Source organism: Capricornis sumatraensis, chromosome 21 (genome assembly GCF_032405125.1).
Source record: "Capricornis sumatraensis isolate serow.1 chromosome 21, serow.2, whole genome shotgun sequence".
NCBI classification, from domain to species: Eukaryota; Metazoa; Chordata; class Mammalia; order Artiodactyla; family Bovidae; genus Capricornis; species Capricornis sumatraensis.
In genome coordinates, this window is record NC_091089.1 from 43,516,684 (window position 1) to 43,536,327 (window position 19,644).

The 19,644-nt window shown below is 39.2% G+C and overlaps 1 protein-coding gene across 3 annotated transcripts in view; it reads left to right on the forward strand.

Annotated features, from left to right (window-relative positions):
• The window catches only part of PTPRM (protein tyrosine phosphatase receptor type M), a 655,853-nt gene that overhangs the window by 403,917 nt on the left and 232,292 nt on the right, over positions 1 to 19,644 (forward strand). For all 3 annotated transcript variants that reach the window (XM_068993577.1, XM_068993579.1, XM_068993578.1), the window contains exons 12-13: positions 11,767 to 12,040; positions 13,053 to 13,089. In XM_068993577.1, coding sequence (XP_068849678.1) covers positions 11,767 to 12,040; positions 13,053 to 13,089 — 311 coding nt within the window. The remainder of the gene's footprint in view (positions 1 to 11,766; positions 12,041 to 13,052; positions 13,090 to 19,644) is intronic.

Here is a 19,644-nt window from a genome sequence, read left to right on the forward strand (position 1 = left end):
AGCTGTATGAAGAGTTACTGAGGGCATGTGACAGAGAAGGAAACCCAACAAGGAGATCAGGATGTGCTGTTTAAGCTGAAACTCGAAGGAGTTGCAGAAATTGACCAGTCAGTACTGGAAGACCACAGTAGGTTCACTGAAGAGAGGAGCAGCCCATAGAACGGCCTAGAATCAGGGAAAGTAAAGAGGTGTAGACAGTGGCCATCCCAGAAAATACAATTAAAACTGCATACGCAGTAAATGAAGTTTGACCGGCACTCAAGAGTATTAATTAGATTTATGAATTTAATGTTGGAAGTGAGCCTTTTCCTGGGCTAATCATTATGTAAAATGTATGTAAATGTAATAGGAAATCCAAAAAGGTCGCAAAATGATTTTCATAATTTGGTTTCTGAATATCCTTCAGTACCTCAAACCTAATTAAGTGTGCAATAGATGTTTATTGAATTGAACCTCATCTTTTCCTTGTGAGCAGAAGTCATTATCACTGACGCCTTTATAGACGAGAAGCTGAAGGTCTCAAAACTCCAGGATTTTATATTTATATTCTAATCACTAAATAAAAGTTAAATACTACACTCTTCCATACAGTACAGAAACATAAAAAAAAAATCCTGCTTTTACCCTTGGGTCAATCGTATTGTTATTAATAAGATTATATTCAGAAGGACTACTTCAAAGGAATCATTGTTAAAAATATACATTTCATCAGAAGGTCACTAAAATCTCACATGCCTATGCTGAAGCCTTTGAAACTTCTCCTGCTTCCCACCTTGTGGGGTCACTGACACCCCTCCCTTTCTCCTTTTCTTTCCATCCCCCCATAGGTGAGAAAGAGGGTTGGGAGGTAGGTGAAATGGATGAAGAGGGTCAGCTGCGTGGTGATGGATGGTCACTGGACTTGTTCTGGTGATCACTCTAGAGTATGTACAGATGTTGAATTTTAATACTCTACAGTGGAAATCTATATTCCAAAAATCTGGAGACCATAGAGAATTATTACAAAGAATTCTCTGAAAACAAAGAATTCTCATCAAAGTCAACTAAAAATGTAATGAAAACTTTAAAAAGTAATTTATTACTGGCTTTTTTTTTTTTTTTTAAAGAACACTCACATGGACCCACAGTCTTCAGTTTGCATCTGGGCTGCATTGTTTACTATTGTGTGATCTGGGCATCTATGAACTCTGAGTCTTTCTTTAGTTCTGAAATTGGAGTCCACACATGACCCATCCATCTCATGACATTGTCGTGAAGGTTAATATGGTGAAAGTTCTTTGTAAGCTGAAGTGTTGAGAAAGTATAAAACTGTAATATCAGACTTTGCTTAGCAGAAATATTGACCGGATTGGTGTTCAGTTTTTATTCGCTTTTTTTCTTGCTTTTGGTAGTATGCCTAAAATTTCTCATCATTACTGCCTTTAACTTTTATACCAATATACACCATTATCACTTAAGAAGGATCTGTGTTCTAAAGGAAACCCATACTTTGACATTAAACTGATGGTCACTGAAAGAAATGTGTGTGATCATTCTGTAAAATTATCAAAGTTTTAGAAAACCTGTTGTTCCATCAAAACCCCATGGTGATGAGGAAGAATTGTTGGTTGGAGTAGTTAAAAAACAAGGGCCCTTTCTTGGGAAGGGAGGTGTAGAAATGTTCAGAATCATCAAATATGCAGCCAACTCCAGCATGGAATTTGGTGACCCTGGGTTTAGATCCTGGTGTTTATATGCCCCATGATCTCGGGCAAGTGGCACAACTTTTCTGTCTCATTCTCCCCCTGAAGTAGATGTGAGTGAGAACGTCCACCTCCAAGGGCAGCTGGGAGGTGAATGACGGGAAGCAGAGCTCTCAGGACAGCATCTAACACAGACGTCCTCTGCCCATTGTAGGAAAGCCCTTCTTATAACTGTTGATGCTATTCTGGTCTATGAAGACGGTCATGTATTATAGACAACAGAGTAGCCCCTTGTCTTATGTCTGGTTGCAGGAAAGCTTCTAAGTCCCAGTAAAATACTCCTGAGCCTCAGTGATGATCTGACAGGAATAATAATTATGATAATAAAAAAATGGAGCATTATTGTGACTTAGATGGAGCAGCTATAATGTGTCAGACCCATGCTTGGTCCTTTATGAAATGATTCTAATTGTCAGAGCAGACTTCCTGCTCGGATGCCCGCGCTCCATGCTCAAATAAGGAACTGAGGTCTGGGGTGGGGCGGGGGGTTGACAGCCATGCTCTGCCTGTACAACACTACGTGGCCTGCAAGGCGCCTCCCAGGAGCCGTCCGCACCGCGAACATCATCCCAGCAGGACCTCTTTGGAACCAAGGCGGTTGCGTCTCCCTTTGCCAACAAGGGCTTTTCTGAAAATTAGTGTGTTTTCTTTGTTGTCTCTTCCAGGGTTAAGAAAACATATCACACCTTTGTCTTTAGATTATAATCCTTGCAATCTTGGGGGCTTATCAATATTAAGAATCTTAATTCTTAAAAGTTAGAAGCAGAGGTTTGGGGTTGTTGTTTTCATTATTTCTTTGTTATGATCTTTAAACTAAGACTTTGTAAAACTTTTGGTCAAGTCTAGCTCCATCAGAATCTGTTCAGTGTTTACCACTGAAATACATTTTGATACTTAAAGGACTTGGGTTGAACAGAGTTGCTTTAGTGTTTTGGATTGTTTTGATCAAATTCATCAGTCTTTTTTATTGATCTGTATGTTGTTTTTTTCCTTTTAGCATCTTAATAGTCCCCAGAGAATAAAGAAAGAAAATACCAGTTCTTCTGAAATGCTTATTAATGGTTTTTTTAATTGTTCCCTCTCTTTTATTGAAGAATTGTAACCTGTAAAGAGCACCTTAAACCTTTGGGGTTAAAGGTTCTTTTGTCACAGTTCTGGGACCTTTTGTAAAGGTTCTATCCATTGCTAAAATTGGTAAAGGAAAACAGCTCCATGTACCTGACTTTCACCCTAAAATTTTTCCTTTTTTCATTGGTACACATAGTCACAAAGACCAAAATGTCACTTAACAGTAAAATTTCAGTTTTATATTACCATACAGGCTCAGTTTTTTGTGACTTCTTATAGCTAAATTGCTACCGAGTGTGTTCACAGCAACTGTGCTAAGTTTCTTATTACCACCACCTTCTGCCACCTGATTTGGGGTGACTTTTATCGTATTAAAAAATAATACTCTGGATCTCTTTACTGCGAGGAAACAAAGATCACTTTTATTAAAGTTGCTTTTAGGATGACAGTGTCAGTCATCTCTTTGAAAATTCATTTTGGAAACTAAGTTTATACTTCCAGAACCCTTAAAACGCAACCTGAAAAATGGCAGGGGAAGATAAAAATAATAGAGTAGGTGTAGCTAAGCTTTTATACAGTGGAACTTAATTTAACTTTCCCTCCAAGTCCATTTCAAACTTGCTCTTGTACATGAAAATATATTGCCTCCCTGTCCTTCCCCTGTCTCAGATTTTCTTTTTCTTGAACGTAACCCCCTCTGAAGGATTCTGCGTATGAGATCGGAACCCCAGCCTGGTGCCCTAGGGCTTGAAGGCCAGGCGCACAGGCCTCGTGTTAAGGGACAGGACCAGGCAGGGAGCCACCTGTGGCCTGGGGGGGCAGCAAGGGCACCCCGCTGCCAGCTTCTGCTGCCATCACCCCCCAAACAACCAACATATCTGTAATATTTTGACTTGATCTTCGTAATTACAGTGGATATCAAATGAAATAGTAGAATTGAGACATGATGGCTGTTGTTACCTGCGGCACGATTGCAGAAGGTAGGAAAGGTAGTTCAAGGTTTGCCAGTGTGGGGGCCCTGGGGAGAGTTGGGGCGGGGGAGCAGAGACCTCGAGGAGCAGAAGGACCTGCTTCTTGTTCCTCCCCTTGGACATCACAGGGGATGGGAGTCAACACCCAGCCCTGCTCTTTAGGCCATTCAGTGTCCTTCTAGTAGGATCTGGGCACCATGGAAACTGAGGAAAACCCAGCCACTCCCAGGGTTCCTCTTAGGGAAACCCGGGGATTCTTGGGACAGGCCTGCATCGGAGCCACAGTCCTACCCATTACCCTCAGTCTTCAGTCCTACTGATGAAGGGTCCCCAGGGGTCTTGGGTCCTTTGCACTGGGACCACAAAGACGTTCTCTCTTTTGTTTATTGTTGTTGCCTTGGCTTTAATTTAGGGGGAAAGTTGGTGGCCATAGGCAGCACAGAACAGTCTTTGGGTGTCACTAGCAGCAGGAGCGTTTGGGCACCAGGTCCAGACCAGGCATTCCTGGAGCAGCTGATGCCACAAGAGACTTTGATGTAGACAGAGGCTGCTTCCTGCTTCTTCCTCCACTTGGTACAAACCCATATCAGCGTCTCGTCCCAGTTCTCAGTTTGAGAAACCTGCTTCTAACACCCCAAGGCTGTGCTTGTCAAGATGGAGACAGTCTGGTCTTTGTTCTTCTTTTTCTTCCTCCCTTGGGCCTCTTACAGGGCTTGCATGTGATAAATATCACAGAAAGGAAAGAAATATGGATAAAATAGTTTTCTTCTCACTCATCGATGTCACAGCTTGCCTGACCTAGTACCAGGAGCTATGAAATACCAGAGCTGAAAGGACCCTAGCGGTCAGGGCGTGATTTGGTGATAGAGCTGGACTGAGTCCCCTGGTGTGGGGCTCAGTTCACTGTGCTCTTGCCCCTTCTAGACAATGGCATTTAAGAATCCACCTGCCAGTGCAGGAGATGTGAGTTTGATTCCTGGAGGAGGACCTGGCAATGCACTGCAGGATTCTTGCCTGGAGAATCCCGTGGGCAGAGGAGCCCGGAGGGCTGCAGTCCATGGGGCTGCAAAGAGTCGGACACAACTGAGAACACGTGCGTGCACATCTCACTTGGCTGCACATCTCACTTGGCTGCACTATTGCTGTGAATACTTGTAGAGACTGAAAGATTCTGAATTAAATATAATATAAACATACAACAAGGAAGATATTTAGTGTGGCTCTGATAGTATTCAACTTTTCTAGTTTTATTTAAAACCCTAGAGCAAGTTAGGAAAAACAGCTTTTAAAAATAGTAGGGGAGTTTGGGTTATAACTTTTACAGTCATGTGTTTGTTATGCAGTTGTGATGATTACATTATGATACACATAAGTGAAATGAAATGTGCAAAGGAAAGCATCTTCACTTGTGCAGAGGGGGAGAAGTCACTCTTAAAGATGTTCCATCTTGGACTAATTTACTCGCAGTTTGGTGCCTGTTGTGAAGATTAATAACACATGGCCTTTTACACAGCTTCTCAGCCCAAGTCTAATGTTCCAGTTGTCCTTTTATTACCCCAAACCTCCATAACTGTAGGATTTTTCCCTCCCTTCCCTTTGTTCACAATATGGAGCAGTAAATGAGTTCATATTTCTCGCCCAACCTTTCAGCTATAATTAATATTTTATGATATCAGATTTATCACTAACTAGCAGAACAGTATATGTGGGACCACATGCACACACACACACGTGCACACACATTCAGTACAGAAGTAACTTAGGGATGCCAGGCAAGCTCCTGATGATGAATTACGGCTGCAAGAACATCAGTTTTATTTGTGGTACCCTGCAAGTGTGCCGCAGCCGTAGATGGCCAGTCTTATCTAGAACAGAGCAGGACAAAGAGAAATGAAAGAGGCCAACACAGACTACTCGACCCCATGGACCAGTTCATGCTGCACCGTGTGTTACCCAGGGTGCACTGTCCATGGAAAACTGTGACCAGACCTCATCTGTGAGTCAATAAGCAGGACATGCTCGTTCAGCTGCTCTCAGCTCCCATGTTACATGGATCCTAGGCATGATGATAAACACATTGACCTCACTGAACTTCCCCCCCACCCCGATTTTCAACTGGTGGCAATATTTTTTAAAATGTTCAGTTGAGCCAGGTCGTTCTGATCTTCAGGGTGTCATTTCAGTAAATGCTGACAGATTTGGGGAAAGGAAATGACTGGAAAAAGAACAGGAAGGAAATACAGTCTGTGTTATTGCATAAATAAACCTGAATTACACATTTCTCTTACCCATTTTGCGTATAATTTATATTTTCATTTTCCCTCACCCCCGCAAAGAGTTAATCTTCAAGAAGCTATTGATATTAAATTCTATTCTTTTTTAAATTTTTAATTGAAGGGTAATTGCTTTACAGAATTTTGCAGTTTTCTGTCATACATCAATAAGAATCAGCCATAGGTATACCCATGTCCCCTCCCTTCTGGACCTATCTCCCATCTCCCTCCCCATCCCACCCTTCAGCCTGTCACAGAGCCCCTGTTTGAGTTCCCTGAGTCATACAGCAAATCCCATTGGCTACCTATTTTACACATGGTATTATAAATTTCTATGTTACTGTCTCCAAACATCACCCCTTCTCTCTTTTCTCCTCCCCCTCTATTCTTTTTTGAAAAGAGAAAATAGATGGCTTTTACCAAAAATTGCAAATCAAGTTAAAGTTACGATTAAGTGTTACAAAATGAACACTATTCTAAGCCTTTGACATGATGAGAAATGCCAACTTTAAAGAATAAGCAGAAGCAACAGTGAAATAGATCAGGACTTTTCTCCCCTCATCTCTCCTCTTTACCAACATTCTGCTATCTAGTTGGATAGTGAAAGTGTTAGTCACTCAGTCATGTCCGACTCTTTGTGACACCATGGACTGTAGCTCACCAGGCTCCTCTGTCCGTGGAATTCTACAGGCGAGAAATACTGGAGTGGGTAGCCTTTCCCTTCTCCAGGGGATCTTCCCAACCCAGGGATCGAACCCAGGTCTCCTCCAGTGCAGGTGGATTCTTTACCATCTGAGCCACCATGCAAGTCCGTCTAGTTGGCTAACCCTTCAATATTTTATGCTGATAAGAAACAGAATAAGTAGGTAAGAAGAATGGACTTACAACTAAAGGCTTAATCTTGAAAAGAATTAGGACACACATTTTAAAGCCAATCTCAAATCTGCAGCAGGCTTATCCTCAACCTCTTCAAAGTTAGAAAATACCAAAACCATTTCATCGCATTTGAACTTTTATGTTTAACAAAGTCCATGAAAAGATGTTCAGATGTTCTTTCCTAGGTTATACTTCAAGGGCTATTCTGTATAAATGCAGATTTCTTATTCTCCTTCTAAGAGGCTTAGAGTTTTGTTGTAGGAAAGCCTCGCATCAATTAAACTTTAAATCTCATTCCATAAGAAAGTTTGGATATAATGATGTCACATTTTTGGCAGATTAATCCTCACAATGGATTGTGCTTTCATATTGCAAATGCTGCAGAAAAGTTTTGTGTTACTTTAAATTCCAGAATAGTGGTGGAAGAAGGTTAGCAATGGTGTGACTGATAAACAAAAGGAATATGATTAATACATTAAAAAGATAATAGAATTTTAATTCAGCTCACTAAGCTAGAAACTTCTATTTGGTTTACCATCCTTGAGAATTTCCCTTTTTTTTCCAGTCATCCTTTTAGGAGAAGCATTCAAACAGTGAGATTTTCAAAGCTGCTTTTTAGCTAACACTTGTGATGGGAAAGTTCTTATGAAAATCATCAGTGGGGATGATGTTATATGTACAAAAGAAAAACACATCAGTCATCGAGTTCTGTCGAGGTACTGTTAACCTGGCTGTCAATACCGTGTTAATTTCCAACCGGGGGCCAGCAGCGTGTGGCCACTGGGCAAGAGAAGGGACTTGGCCATTTTTCATTAGCGCCTGGACTTTGATAGAGGGGGATAGAAAAGAGCTGCCTGACCTTTCAGTGCTTAAATTATTAAAGAGCAAATAGATTTGAGGTCTGGATGCTTGCAAATCTAATTTGTCTTGTGGAGCAAGGATGAAAAGACATTCTGGGTTTGAAATTGCTCTGGTCTACTTATTTCTTCCTCTAATATATCTGAAGATGAGTAGATGGTGGCTATTTAAGAAGTAATATATCTGGAGTAGAGTGTATGGCCTAACATGCCGACTGGCTAAAATCAAGCCCATTAAATAATCATTTAGTCCTTGAATTTTCATATGATCCTCATAAACTTGCTCATTGGAAAAATTAATTTTTTTCATTCATATTCACTTAGATGGCATTTCAATTCCAAAACAAAACTGTCTTTCTCTTGTTGTTGTTGTTTAGTCACTAAGTCATGTCTGACTCTTTGAGACTTCACGGAATGTAGCCCACCAGGCTCCTCTGTCTGTGGGATTCTCCAGGCCAGAAAACTGGGGTGGATTGCCATTCCCGTCTCCAGAGGATATTCCCAACCCATGGATCAAACCCGTGTCTCCTGTATTGGCAGGTGGATTCTTTACTGCTTAGCCACCTGGGAAGCCTTAGGGAGTGTCAAATATATTGTTCAAGTTAAAGCAGCCTGGCACATACTAGGGGCTCAAAATATATTTGTTGAATTAATAAAAGAGTAGCACTGGGGAAAACTAGCAAAGGTGGGAGGTGGAAATGGATAAAAAGTGAGAAGTGGAGGTGATGGAAGAGGGGGGAGAAGAAACAGAGATGCAACTTTTGATTCTCTCCAGTTCTTGTTTATTTGTGGGTCGTATAGCATAGACTTGCAATCTAACCAGCATTATCTTGTCACAGAACTTCTCCTTGGTAATTTCCTCCTCTCTCAGGCCTTGTATATTCAGGAAATGAATCCAAAATAGGCTTAGTATTAGATTTTAGCAAAGCAAAGCATATTATTAGCAATTATCGGTATATTTCCTCCCTATATATTACATATAAGGTACATAAAGTAGAAATTACTTCTGGATTATGTTATGTTTTCAAAAATATATACTTCATGCCCACTTCATTCTAAGTCTCACAAGATACAGCAGTGACTGTCTCGTCTGATGGTCAGGAGACCACGTCAGCTATTACTTAACTATGTGCCCCAAAGAGAATGGGTACTTCACCTCTGAACCTCGTTTTTCTCCTCAGTAAAACCAGAAAATAAAACCTACATATGCAAGGCTCCTGGGCTAGTATTTCCTGTATGAAATAATTTCTACAATTTTTTTCTTTGCATAAATCTTCATATATCTACATTATGTATTATAGTATACTAGACTTCCAAGAAGTTGTTTTTAAAGTGGAATTTGGGACATCATGTCATATATCAAATAAATTGGAAAAGGTTTCTAATAGAAGAAAGCCAATGTTAAAAGTTATTTAATGGAGAATCTCTTTGCAAAGCAATGAATTATTTTTTGATTTGTCCATCTTGCAAGAATAGTCCTTGTATGCTGAATAAAAAAAAATATAAAATATACCTTGGTGATCCATCTGATTCTCTCATTTCATTGGAAAAAATAAGATTCAAAGACATTAATTTAAAAGCCAAGTTTTAGCAGAATTAGGAGTAGAGCTTAAATGGTGCGCATGCCAGTGTCAGCCACCCCAACATCAGGCCCTGCAGAAGAGTCACAGTTTCTCAGTGATGTTTGCACTTCGCTGACTGAAGCCTTGAGAGTTGCACATTGTCCTTCTGTTACGTTCTGTTGGTTTCATGCCATCATCAAGGTTAGCCAATCCCATACTTGGTGGAGAAGTGTCCAGGAACTTGGCAGATGTATTATAATTGCCACATCTGACTGTAGATGTAAGAGGTCAAAGAGAAGGGGGTGTGAAGTTAGAGTCCCCGTTCACCTCTGTCTGGGTTTCTTGTCCCTGACCCCTATAGGAAGGTCCTCCCTAATGTCTTCCTTCCATGTTGCATCCATCCTGCAGGTGAGAACACCGCAGGGTTTGGTGGAACATCCTGCAGGAACGGTAAAAAGTCTTGAGGTTAGAAAGAGTCCTATTTTCTTTTCTGAGTTTACCTCCCTGCTCAGAAAGCCCTTTATCATTACACTGTAATCCTGCTGGACCCCCTGCCTAGTGAGCAATCAGTCTCATGTTCTACAGCCATCGATTTTTATTGAAACAGAATTGCAAACTGAACGGCTACTGCATGGCATGGCCGTTATAGAATGTGCTAAGTGGTTATACTTCCAGAAACAGGAGATTCACCAGGTGCAAATCCCAAGTTCACAGGGACAGGAGCATAGAGAGAGACCTCCCCTTGCTGACTCCAGCTGGTGGGGGTGGAAAGCACCTCCCTCCTGTTCTGTTTCCCCAGCTTAAACGAGTGTCCCCAGAATTAGACTTGTGCTCGGGGAGTTGCGGTGCTTTTCTGATAAAGTAAGAAAAAGATACATCTCCTTGTCAGAAGAACTTGCAATCTAATCTGGATTCAGCTTTTCAAAACTGCTGCCAAGGTTTCTCTGTATTAGAATCATTTGTTTTCTCCAACCTAACTGCACACAAGTTCATCATTCTAGTAAATGTGTGCCTCTCAGTAAAGAAATCCATCCCTTCAAGGTCTCTCCCATTCTCCTAAGGCTAATTCAAATTTCACAAACATTGAAAAGGGGTGCTGAGAGAAAGGTGGGTAGGAACCAGGAGACCCAGTCCTCCCAGGGGACATCTGAACTCACAGCATCTTCTGAGAATACTCGGCCTCATCTTATCTTTATATGTAATTCAAATGCCCTGTTCATGATTTCCTCTTAGAAACGTCTTTTGACTCCAAGTTGTTAACTTTTGAAATGCAAATGCCTTTTTTTCTGCATTCCTAACATCCTGTCTTTCCACTGACTGAATATGGTGAATGCAAAGGAATATAAGAAAATATGGGTTCCTTTTTATAGCTGAATAATATTCCCCTGTGTATATGTACCACAACTTCTTTATCCATTCATCTGTTGATGGACATCTAGGTTGCTTCCGTGTCCTAACTATTGTCAATAGTGCTGCAGTGAACATTGGAGTGCATGTGTCTTCTTCAATTAGTTTAATATATGTGGAATATAGAAAGATGGTACTGATGAACCTATCTGCAGGGCAGCAGTGGAGATGCAGACAGAGAGAGCAGACTTGTGGACATAGTGGAGGAATGAGAGGGTGGGACGAATTGAGAGAGTAGCATGGAAACATGTACATTACCATGTATGAAATAGACAGCCAGTGGAAATTTGCTGTATGGCACAGGAAGCTCAAATCTGGTGCTCTGTGATAACCTAGAGGGGTAGGGTTGGGTGGGAGATGGGCGGGAGGTTCAAGAAGGAGGGGACATATGTATACCTATGGCTGATTCATGTTGATGTGTGGCAGAAACCAAAACAATATTCTAAAGCAATTATCCTCCAATTAAAAATAGATTAAATATATATATATATATATATATGGAAGTTACACCTTGGTTAGCCTGAATCATCACACCTTTTATCTTCTGACCTGATAAAAATTCACAGGTGTTCATACAGATGTCACTGAAGAAAATATTATGTTGCCTTTTTCAATGAACTTACACCTAATATAGTTTCATTGATTGGTTAAACCGAGTTCATTTTCTACAAATTCATCTTCAATACCATATAAGAGGAACCTTGTCTTGGTGTTCTGCTCACATCAACAGCAGAAATTGCTATATAAAAATGTTTTAACTATGGTGAATTTTCTCTCCTTCCAGAAATTGTCTTATTCGGGGTTAGAGAGCTCTGTGGAAGAACTCTAAGCACTTTCTGTCTCTTTCATGGAGCAAGTGTGGAGTCCATGTCCACGAGGCACTAAGCCCTTATTTCTGACTGTCCAGTTTGTTGTTTATCTGGGGTGTCCTATGGGTCCGTGCAGTTGAACAGAAGGGGTTCAGCTCTGTTTTCCTAAACCGTCACTGAGAATACTCTCTTTTTTTCTAGTGTCTATCAAATAGTGGTCGAGGAAGAGCGTCCTCGAAGAACGAAAAAGACCACAGAAATCTTAAAATGCTACCCGGTGCCCATCCACTTCCAGAATGCCTCCATACTGAATTCCCAGTACTACTTCGCTGCAGAATTCCCAGCCAACAGCCTCCAAGCGGCTCAGCCCTTTACTATTGGTGATAATAAGACTTACAACGGGTACTGGAACACCCCTCTCCTTCCCCATAAAAGCTACAGAATTTACTTCCAAGCAGCTAGTAGAGCCAACGGGGTAAGTTTTATAAATAGCTGTTTACTTAGGCTGTTCAGGATTATTAATGCAAACACAGTCAAATCACATATTGTAGTCGTAAGAAGGGAAGTCATGCTTTTGTGTGTTTTGACTTGGAATAAATGTGTTTTATTCTCTCTTTTTAAAAATTATTTTCACCTGGAGAAATTCCTGGGAAGAAACAAATATATTTGTATGTGGTTTCGGTAGGAAGAATATATTGTCAATGGGATGGTTTTTATTTTCAGTTTTTACTTGTTACCAAAAGTTGGCTAGTAATTCTGCTTAGCTTACTATTTTACAGGAAAACAGCACAGCTCCAGCACGTACGTTCAGCTCATTTACAATTTTGTGAGATTCACAGCATCTGTCTTTTCAGCATATTCTGTCCCATTTCTTTGGTGCCACAAGAGTTTATGCTTCCTATAGCTGGGACTAAATTAGTTATCTTTTTTTTTTTTCTTTCCTAAGAGAAAACATTTTTAGAAAGATAAGATGAAAACAAAATACAAACTATCAAGTTGTTTTTGAATTTTTCTTCCCTTTCCTGTTTAGACCGACCCAGAGCTTTCATGAGACAAGAAAGTCTCCTTAGAGAAAAGGGTGACTTTTTCAGACTCAACAGTGGTTTTTCCTTCACAGCATGGGTCTCGGCACCACGACTCTCTTTGGCCAGTGAGAATCAGGGAGACAGGTTTTCCCCACGAGTGTTTGCACAGGGAATCAGTGAGGGGTCTGGAGAAGGGAGCTGGGGGCCCCCACCAGGCGGAGGCAGTTCTGTGCATAGCTCCTACCCACCGCCTGCTGACAGGTGCCCACAAGCACCACCACCACCATCCCTGGAGCCAGAAAGTGTATCAGAGCACAGTCCAGGGAGTAATCACGTGTGATTAATGCCACACTTGGAACAATGAGACCTCCCCTTATCTGTATTTAAGGAGAACTGCAGAGATTTTATTGGTTTCACAGAAAACATGAATAGTGATTTTTCTCCCCTCTTTATTTAACACAGGAAACCAAAATAGACTGTGTCCGAGTGGCCACAAAAGGTAGGTTGAAACTGTGGGTTGCTCTGGTTTCTGTCCTCTCCAATTTTAGGCGGTATTTCAAAACTTCTTGAAATGTTCACGTCACTGAAATAAGTGTGTTGGACATGTGTGTGTTCCCATGTATGTACTAGGATTGTATGGCAGTGAACTGTGTTTCATGTAGATTTTTTTTCAAATAAGTCATATTGCTGTGTTTCAAAGCAGTTTTCAGTGGTTCTCTTTTTTAAAATTCTATTAAAATAGAATTACTTTTTATATAATCTCCTATCCATGTTTTAAACCACAGTACCCTACCTAGTAATACTGTGTTTAGTGAACTTCAGATGCAGGACAGTAAGTTACCTCCTGCTGTTTTAAAGCAGTTTGTTGTTTAGGGGCTAAGTTGTGTCCGACTCTTTTGCAACACCATGGGCTGTAGCCTGCCAGGCTCCTCTGTCCATGGAATTCTCCAGGCAAGAATACTAGAGTGGGCTGCCATTCCCTTCTCCAGGATACCTTTCCAACCAAAGGATCAAACCAAAGTTTCCTGCATTGGCAGGCAGAGTCTTCAATGTTGAGCCACCAAGGAAGCCCTTTAAAGCAATTATCTAGTTATAATCTGTAAAACAGAGTCTGCTTGGGCTCTTTTCACTGGGGATGTATGTCTCTCTCAACCCAGGGACCAGGAAATGTTACTGTGGACCTTCTGTTTCCCAGGCCTGGTTATAATCCTGAAAAAATGTGATCAAGGAAGAGATGTAGATTAGGGTGAATCAGCATAAGCTCTGCACCACCTAAAGAAGAGACTGCAGGGGTGTGTGTGTTTGCATGCGTGTATGTGTGTGTATACATGCTGTGACCTCATCTTGTCAACCTTGCAGTGTACTTTTAACCATCCCATGGGAGTGTATAGATGCCTTTAGAAATGTCCAAAGCTGCATGAGAACAAGGCAGCATACATTAACACTTGTAGTTAAATATACTCTTTCAAATCATTAGACGAGACATGAGGACAAGGAGCAAGGGCTGTGAGGCTGAATTTAGATAGGACGGCAGAAAGCCCCAGGTTTCGTCAGATCACAGGGACCCCCTTGATGACTTCTGTTGGGTGAAAATATCTTGTTGTTTTTGTTGTTTGACGTTCAGGCAACAGAGTTTAAATAGATTACAGGTGCCCATCAGCATTTTCAAAATTCTCAGTTCCTGAAGATACATGACCTCTTTATCCTGTTGACTTGAGAGATATCCTTGGTTTCCTGTTATGTGTCAGGCCTTGTGGGATGTACTTAGCTCATTTATATTTTGTTTGTCCTCATGGGCTCATAGCTCTATTTCCAAGAATCTCCTTATATTGATTTTAAAATACTCAATTCTTTATATCATATTGTACTTGATTAAGAGCCTATATTTGTAGGGCTAAATTAATTTTTTTTAAATGGAGCTAGAGACATTGATGTGTTTTCTAAATTGTAATTCACTTTTAACTATTAATTATTTCAGTATGATAAGGCCTTTGAGTGAGGTGTTGACCATCTTAGGCCTCCAGATCATGACCCATGCTCAGACTGCTTTATTGAATTCTGAAAATCCAGTTCCAGAATGCCTAATTTATAATGCCTTGCCTTTCATGTCACAGCTGAAAGTTAAAATTGCTTTCATATGCATGTTCTCATTTATTTCTTCTAAATTACTGTGAAAACAGAGACACTAATTGCTATTTTTCGGAGATGAAAAAAATGCATATTTGGGGAGACGAATTGACCTGCCAGTGACACCCATCTAATAATCTGTGGGTCAAGGCGTGATCCCAAGTGTTTGGACTCCCACCCCAGTGTTTCCCTGTATCTCCTGGCTTTCACCCAGCAGACCTCTGGCCACTCGTGCTTTTGCAGTGTACGAGTATCTGTCCTCATTTTTACTAAAACTGAGTCAGTGCCCAGTTGACTCAAAACAACAAAATATCTGCTATCTTGTTCATTTGCATAGTTAGGTAATTATATAAATAACACACTAGTAAACATGGAAATCTGATGTTTGCTGTTTTCACAATAGATTGAATTAGATGGTGATTTGGATGGTTTTCTTCCATCATCAACTAGATTTAATCAATATTGTAATTTGTTTTTCAATTCACCAAAGGATGATTAAGCAATCAGATGACCTGATTGACTAAATATTTCCCTGCTCAGATTTTCTGAGTCAATTTGCAAACATTTACACAGCAATAAACTCTATTCTATCAAATAAACTTTGGGGAGAAAGAGGGAAATAGATTTTAATATTCATTGCATCCCATTGTTATTCCTGTTCATAAAATCATCACCAAGGAGGGAACCTTGGGAAATACACTCCTTGTGGGTGAAACTACAATGTTTGATACTATTTTATTTCATTAATTTCTACATTTACAGATTCAGCAACCTTGCTTTACTGCACCATCTAATGTTTCATCACCTTTATATTCAGATAATTTTTTCTGATTGATACTAAAATTGATTTTGCAATGAAGGAAGCCATTCCATCTTGACCAGTCAAAACAGAGAAACAGGCAGGTCTGATTATGTTACTGACACCATATCATAAAGATGTTTGAAATTTAAAAGAGTTCAGACATCTTGACTGTTCCTGCCACATTGCTGACAGTATAGTGGCTTAACTGAATTTTCAGACACTAAACCACTATCCTAAGCAGCATTTTGAATTTACAGAGATTTCAACATTCTCATGAAACAACTGTTGACATGTATCTTTATAGAGCAAGTATGGAAGTAGATTTTTTTCCACAAGGAACTAATTTGTAATTTCAAACACAGATATGTCTCTTAAAGATGTATTTCATGCTAATTTGAAATTTAATGTAGTGATTATTTTAATCATATTTCAAGGGTGTGTTTTGGCACTAGTCATCTCAAATATAAAGCCTCGTAAAAACTGGGCACAGGAAAATACCTAAGATGTGTTATTACATGTCTTTATATGTTGAAGAATCATCTGCATTTTTATATATCCTCTTTTAATGTATATATCTAATTTCCTCATAAGTATATGTAGCTTTATTTTGATTGTTAGCTATAGGCAAACTCTTTCCAAAATATTCTGTCTCTTACATTAAGAAGACATTGTATGATGACACTATATTAATACTTGATGTTTGGAGATTACACTCCCAATTCATAGAATTCTTTTTAATCTTTATGGTAGAATACATAGAAATTTTCTTAGTTTTTATTTTTGAATTTTAATCACATTCACATGTTTATAGTTGAATTCTTTTTAAGACTGCTTGATCCACCTGTGTCTTAGGAATCAGTGTACACCCCTTATGGCTGCCTTATAGTAACTAGTAGGGTGGAAACTCCTTTCTGCTAATTTTGGAAGACTTTGCTGATAATCAATTCTAAACTGAGAGGATACACTTAAAAGTAAAAATCTGTTTTGTTAGTCAGTTAGAATTTTTGTCTTAAATGAGGTATAGTCATTCCAACTGATACAATAATTAGTTTAAACTGTATACTTTGCCTTAATCTCCCATAAAATAATGTTTTCCATGACATGATGCCAGCTGTGTTTCTCCTTGACAATAGATACATTTGGAAACTTGTTATACTTTTTATTTTTAAAAAATATTTGAGGACACACAGATTGTAAGTGAGGAGACAGAAAAAGATACGTCATGCAAACAGAAATGCCAAGAGTGGGGAGGTCGCAATGCTCATATCAGACAAAATAGACTTTAAAACAAAGTCTATAGAGAAAGATAAAGAAGGATATGTGTAATGATTAAAGCATCAATACAGGAAGAGGATATTATAGTTGTCAACTTATATGCACCTAATATAGAAACACCTAAATACCTGAAACATATACTAGCAGACATAAAGGGAGAAATTGATGGGAATAAAACAATAGTAGGAGACTTTAACACCCCATTCAAATCAATGGACAAGTCTTCCAGACAGAGAATTGATAAGGCAATAGAGATCCCAAATGATACAACAGGACAGTTAGGCTTAATTGATATTTTCAGGACATTACATCCAGAAAAACCAGAGCACATTCTTTTCAAGTGCACATGGAACATGCTCTAAGATTGAGCATGTTAAAGGACTCAAAACAAGCCTCAGCAAATTTAAGAGGATGAAAAATATTTGAGGGCCTATTGTATCAGGCAGAATGTAATCTGTAAGACTTCTAAGTATAGATGTATATCCAAGTATACATATATCACTTTCTAAATTTTGAAGATTTTGAGTTAATAAAAATTTGGAGGTTTTTGTTTGTTTTTGGTATTTGGGGGAGGGTGTCATTTGTCTTCCTGTCCTTGCTGTGATTTGTATAACAGCAGTATAGCTAGAAATCGAGACAAAAACTGCATGAAAACACATGCTGAATTCTTTCCAAAAGTATTATTGTAGTCAGATATAAACCCTAAAGAAAAAGAAAACAAAACCATTATTTTAATGTCGTATTTTAAAGGTGAATTTTCTGTGCACAAATGCTTCACTGTTTCTAAGTGTAGTCTTTAACTTACATTTGTATGGCAATGTGCTTTGCTGGGAGACCTTCAGGAAACTTTGAAGGATTTCTATTGTCCTGATACAATTTCTAACTATATTCAGAAATGTGAATGTTTCTTTTTTAAATCACTAAGCTCTTTGAGAATTTCCTCTAGACTGTTTTTCTGTTCACTGTTTTGTTCAAAGAAATACCATCCTTTCTAGGCCACAATGCTACAGAATGAAAGTACACTGAAAAAAGAACTGAAAAGAATGTCTGTCGAGATGTAAAGCTAATTAAGATTCCTTTTAATTACTCATATTCAACACACGAGAAAACAAATTATATAGCAAGGCTGCTCATATATGCTAATCTGCTATCATTTGGCTATGGATTTAGAAATAGAAACGTAAATATGATACACATTTGCCGCTCTGTGTTTTACAGAGAAAATATTTCCTTTTCTCAGTCTGAAACAGTCTTCATAATGTATGTCTTGAGAGTATTAAGGGTCCCAAGATGTTCCTAAGAAAAAGAAACCTGTTTATAGCTTTGTTCAACTTCAAAGTTTCTAAATTTATTTGATCCAAACTCACTTCTTAAGGAACCCTAGAGTTATATAGAGCGTAGTTTGGTGACTGCTGATTCATCAAATTCCAGAAGAACCCACCACCAGTAAGTGACACAGCAGTGTGGTGTTTACTGTGCTGTGTGTACCGTTGTCCCTAAAGGAGACCCTAAGTTTATCAGATCAGATGCCATCTTTAAGTCATCGGGATGTAGCAGTGTTCTCTCCTATAGTGCATTCTTTTCGTATTTGAGACATAGTACAGCCAGTTTTCCTGTAAAGAGTAGCCAGTAAATATCTCAGGCTTCCCGACCAACCCACAGCATCTCCATTTCAGCCCCTCAGCCCTGCCTCTGATGTGCCTGAGCAGCCATCATCATGGGTGAACAAGGAACATGGCCTTGTGCCAATAAAACTTTATTTGCAAAGGCAAGCAGTGGGCTGGCTTACCCCTATTATATAGTAGTTTGTAATAAAATCAAGCCTTGTAACTAAGAATAATAGTCACAAAGGAACATTTTACAAAGCAGAACATAATCAGATAGAAAATCCTGGACTTTTCCGTTTGAGTTTTGAGCCACAGGTTTCAGCTTACCTTCCTTTGTGAGGTTTGAATGCATGGCTGCCTGACATAGGTCTTCTCAAAAATCTTTTTGTTCATTCTCGTTTACCAATTTCAGTATCAGACAGATGTTCAGTTTTTATGGATACAATATAATTTTTCTTAGAAGTAGAGTGGGTCAGATTTTCCTGTAGTTAATGGAAAACCTCACAGGAATGTTGGTTGAACACCAGTATCTATGACCAAGCAAGTGTTCTGTGTATAAACTTGGAATTAGTACCAACTTTGTCACAAGTTTTAGAAATATCATTTTACTATTTGCAATTCATTACATCAATTCACAAAGTCACATGCTGTGTCAAACCAGAAAAAAATTTCTTTGTAATACTTTGAGAGTTCTCCCTTCTCTGACCAAACTGTTAAGCTTATTCATATCACTGAGCAACACTAAAAAGTTTTCATTAATAACACGTGAAAGATGATGATACCACTTTTAAAGCCAGTGGCTGCTGCTGTTTGGTTATAAGGAGAAGCACTAGTTGAATGGTGCAGAGGGATCTTTCAAAATATTATGCACTGGCAGTTTTGGGTTTAATTGTCTGCAGATGGTAGATGATCTATGTCCCTTACTCATTGCCACATTTCTAACAGCACCCAGGCTGTTCCATGTAAATTAGTAATCGTTCATGTAAGCCTGTCCTTAATTCTCCAATATTTTTTCTTTGCATCATTTTCCAGCTGTATCGTGTTAGAACTGACATTTTAATTTTCTTAATTTTTTTTTTCAATATCTGTGTGTCATAAATGTTAACCATTTAAACTCAGCTGCTGAGCTGTTTAGGCAAACTCCTCTGGTCACATGTCAACCATGATAACTAGAGCAAAGGCAATGATTAGTCTTTTTGTTCTCAACTGGTGTTTTGAGATGCATTTTTTTTCCTTTCCCTGA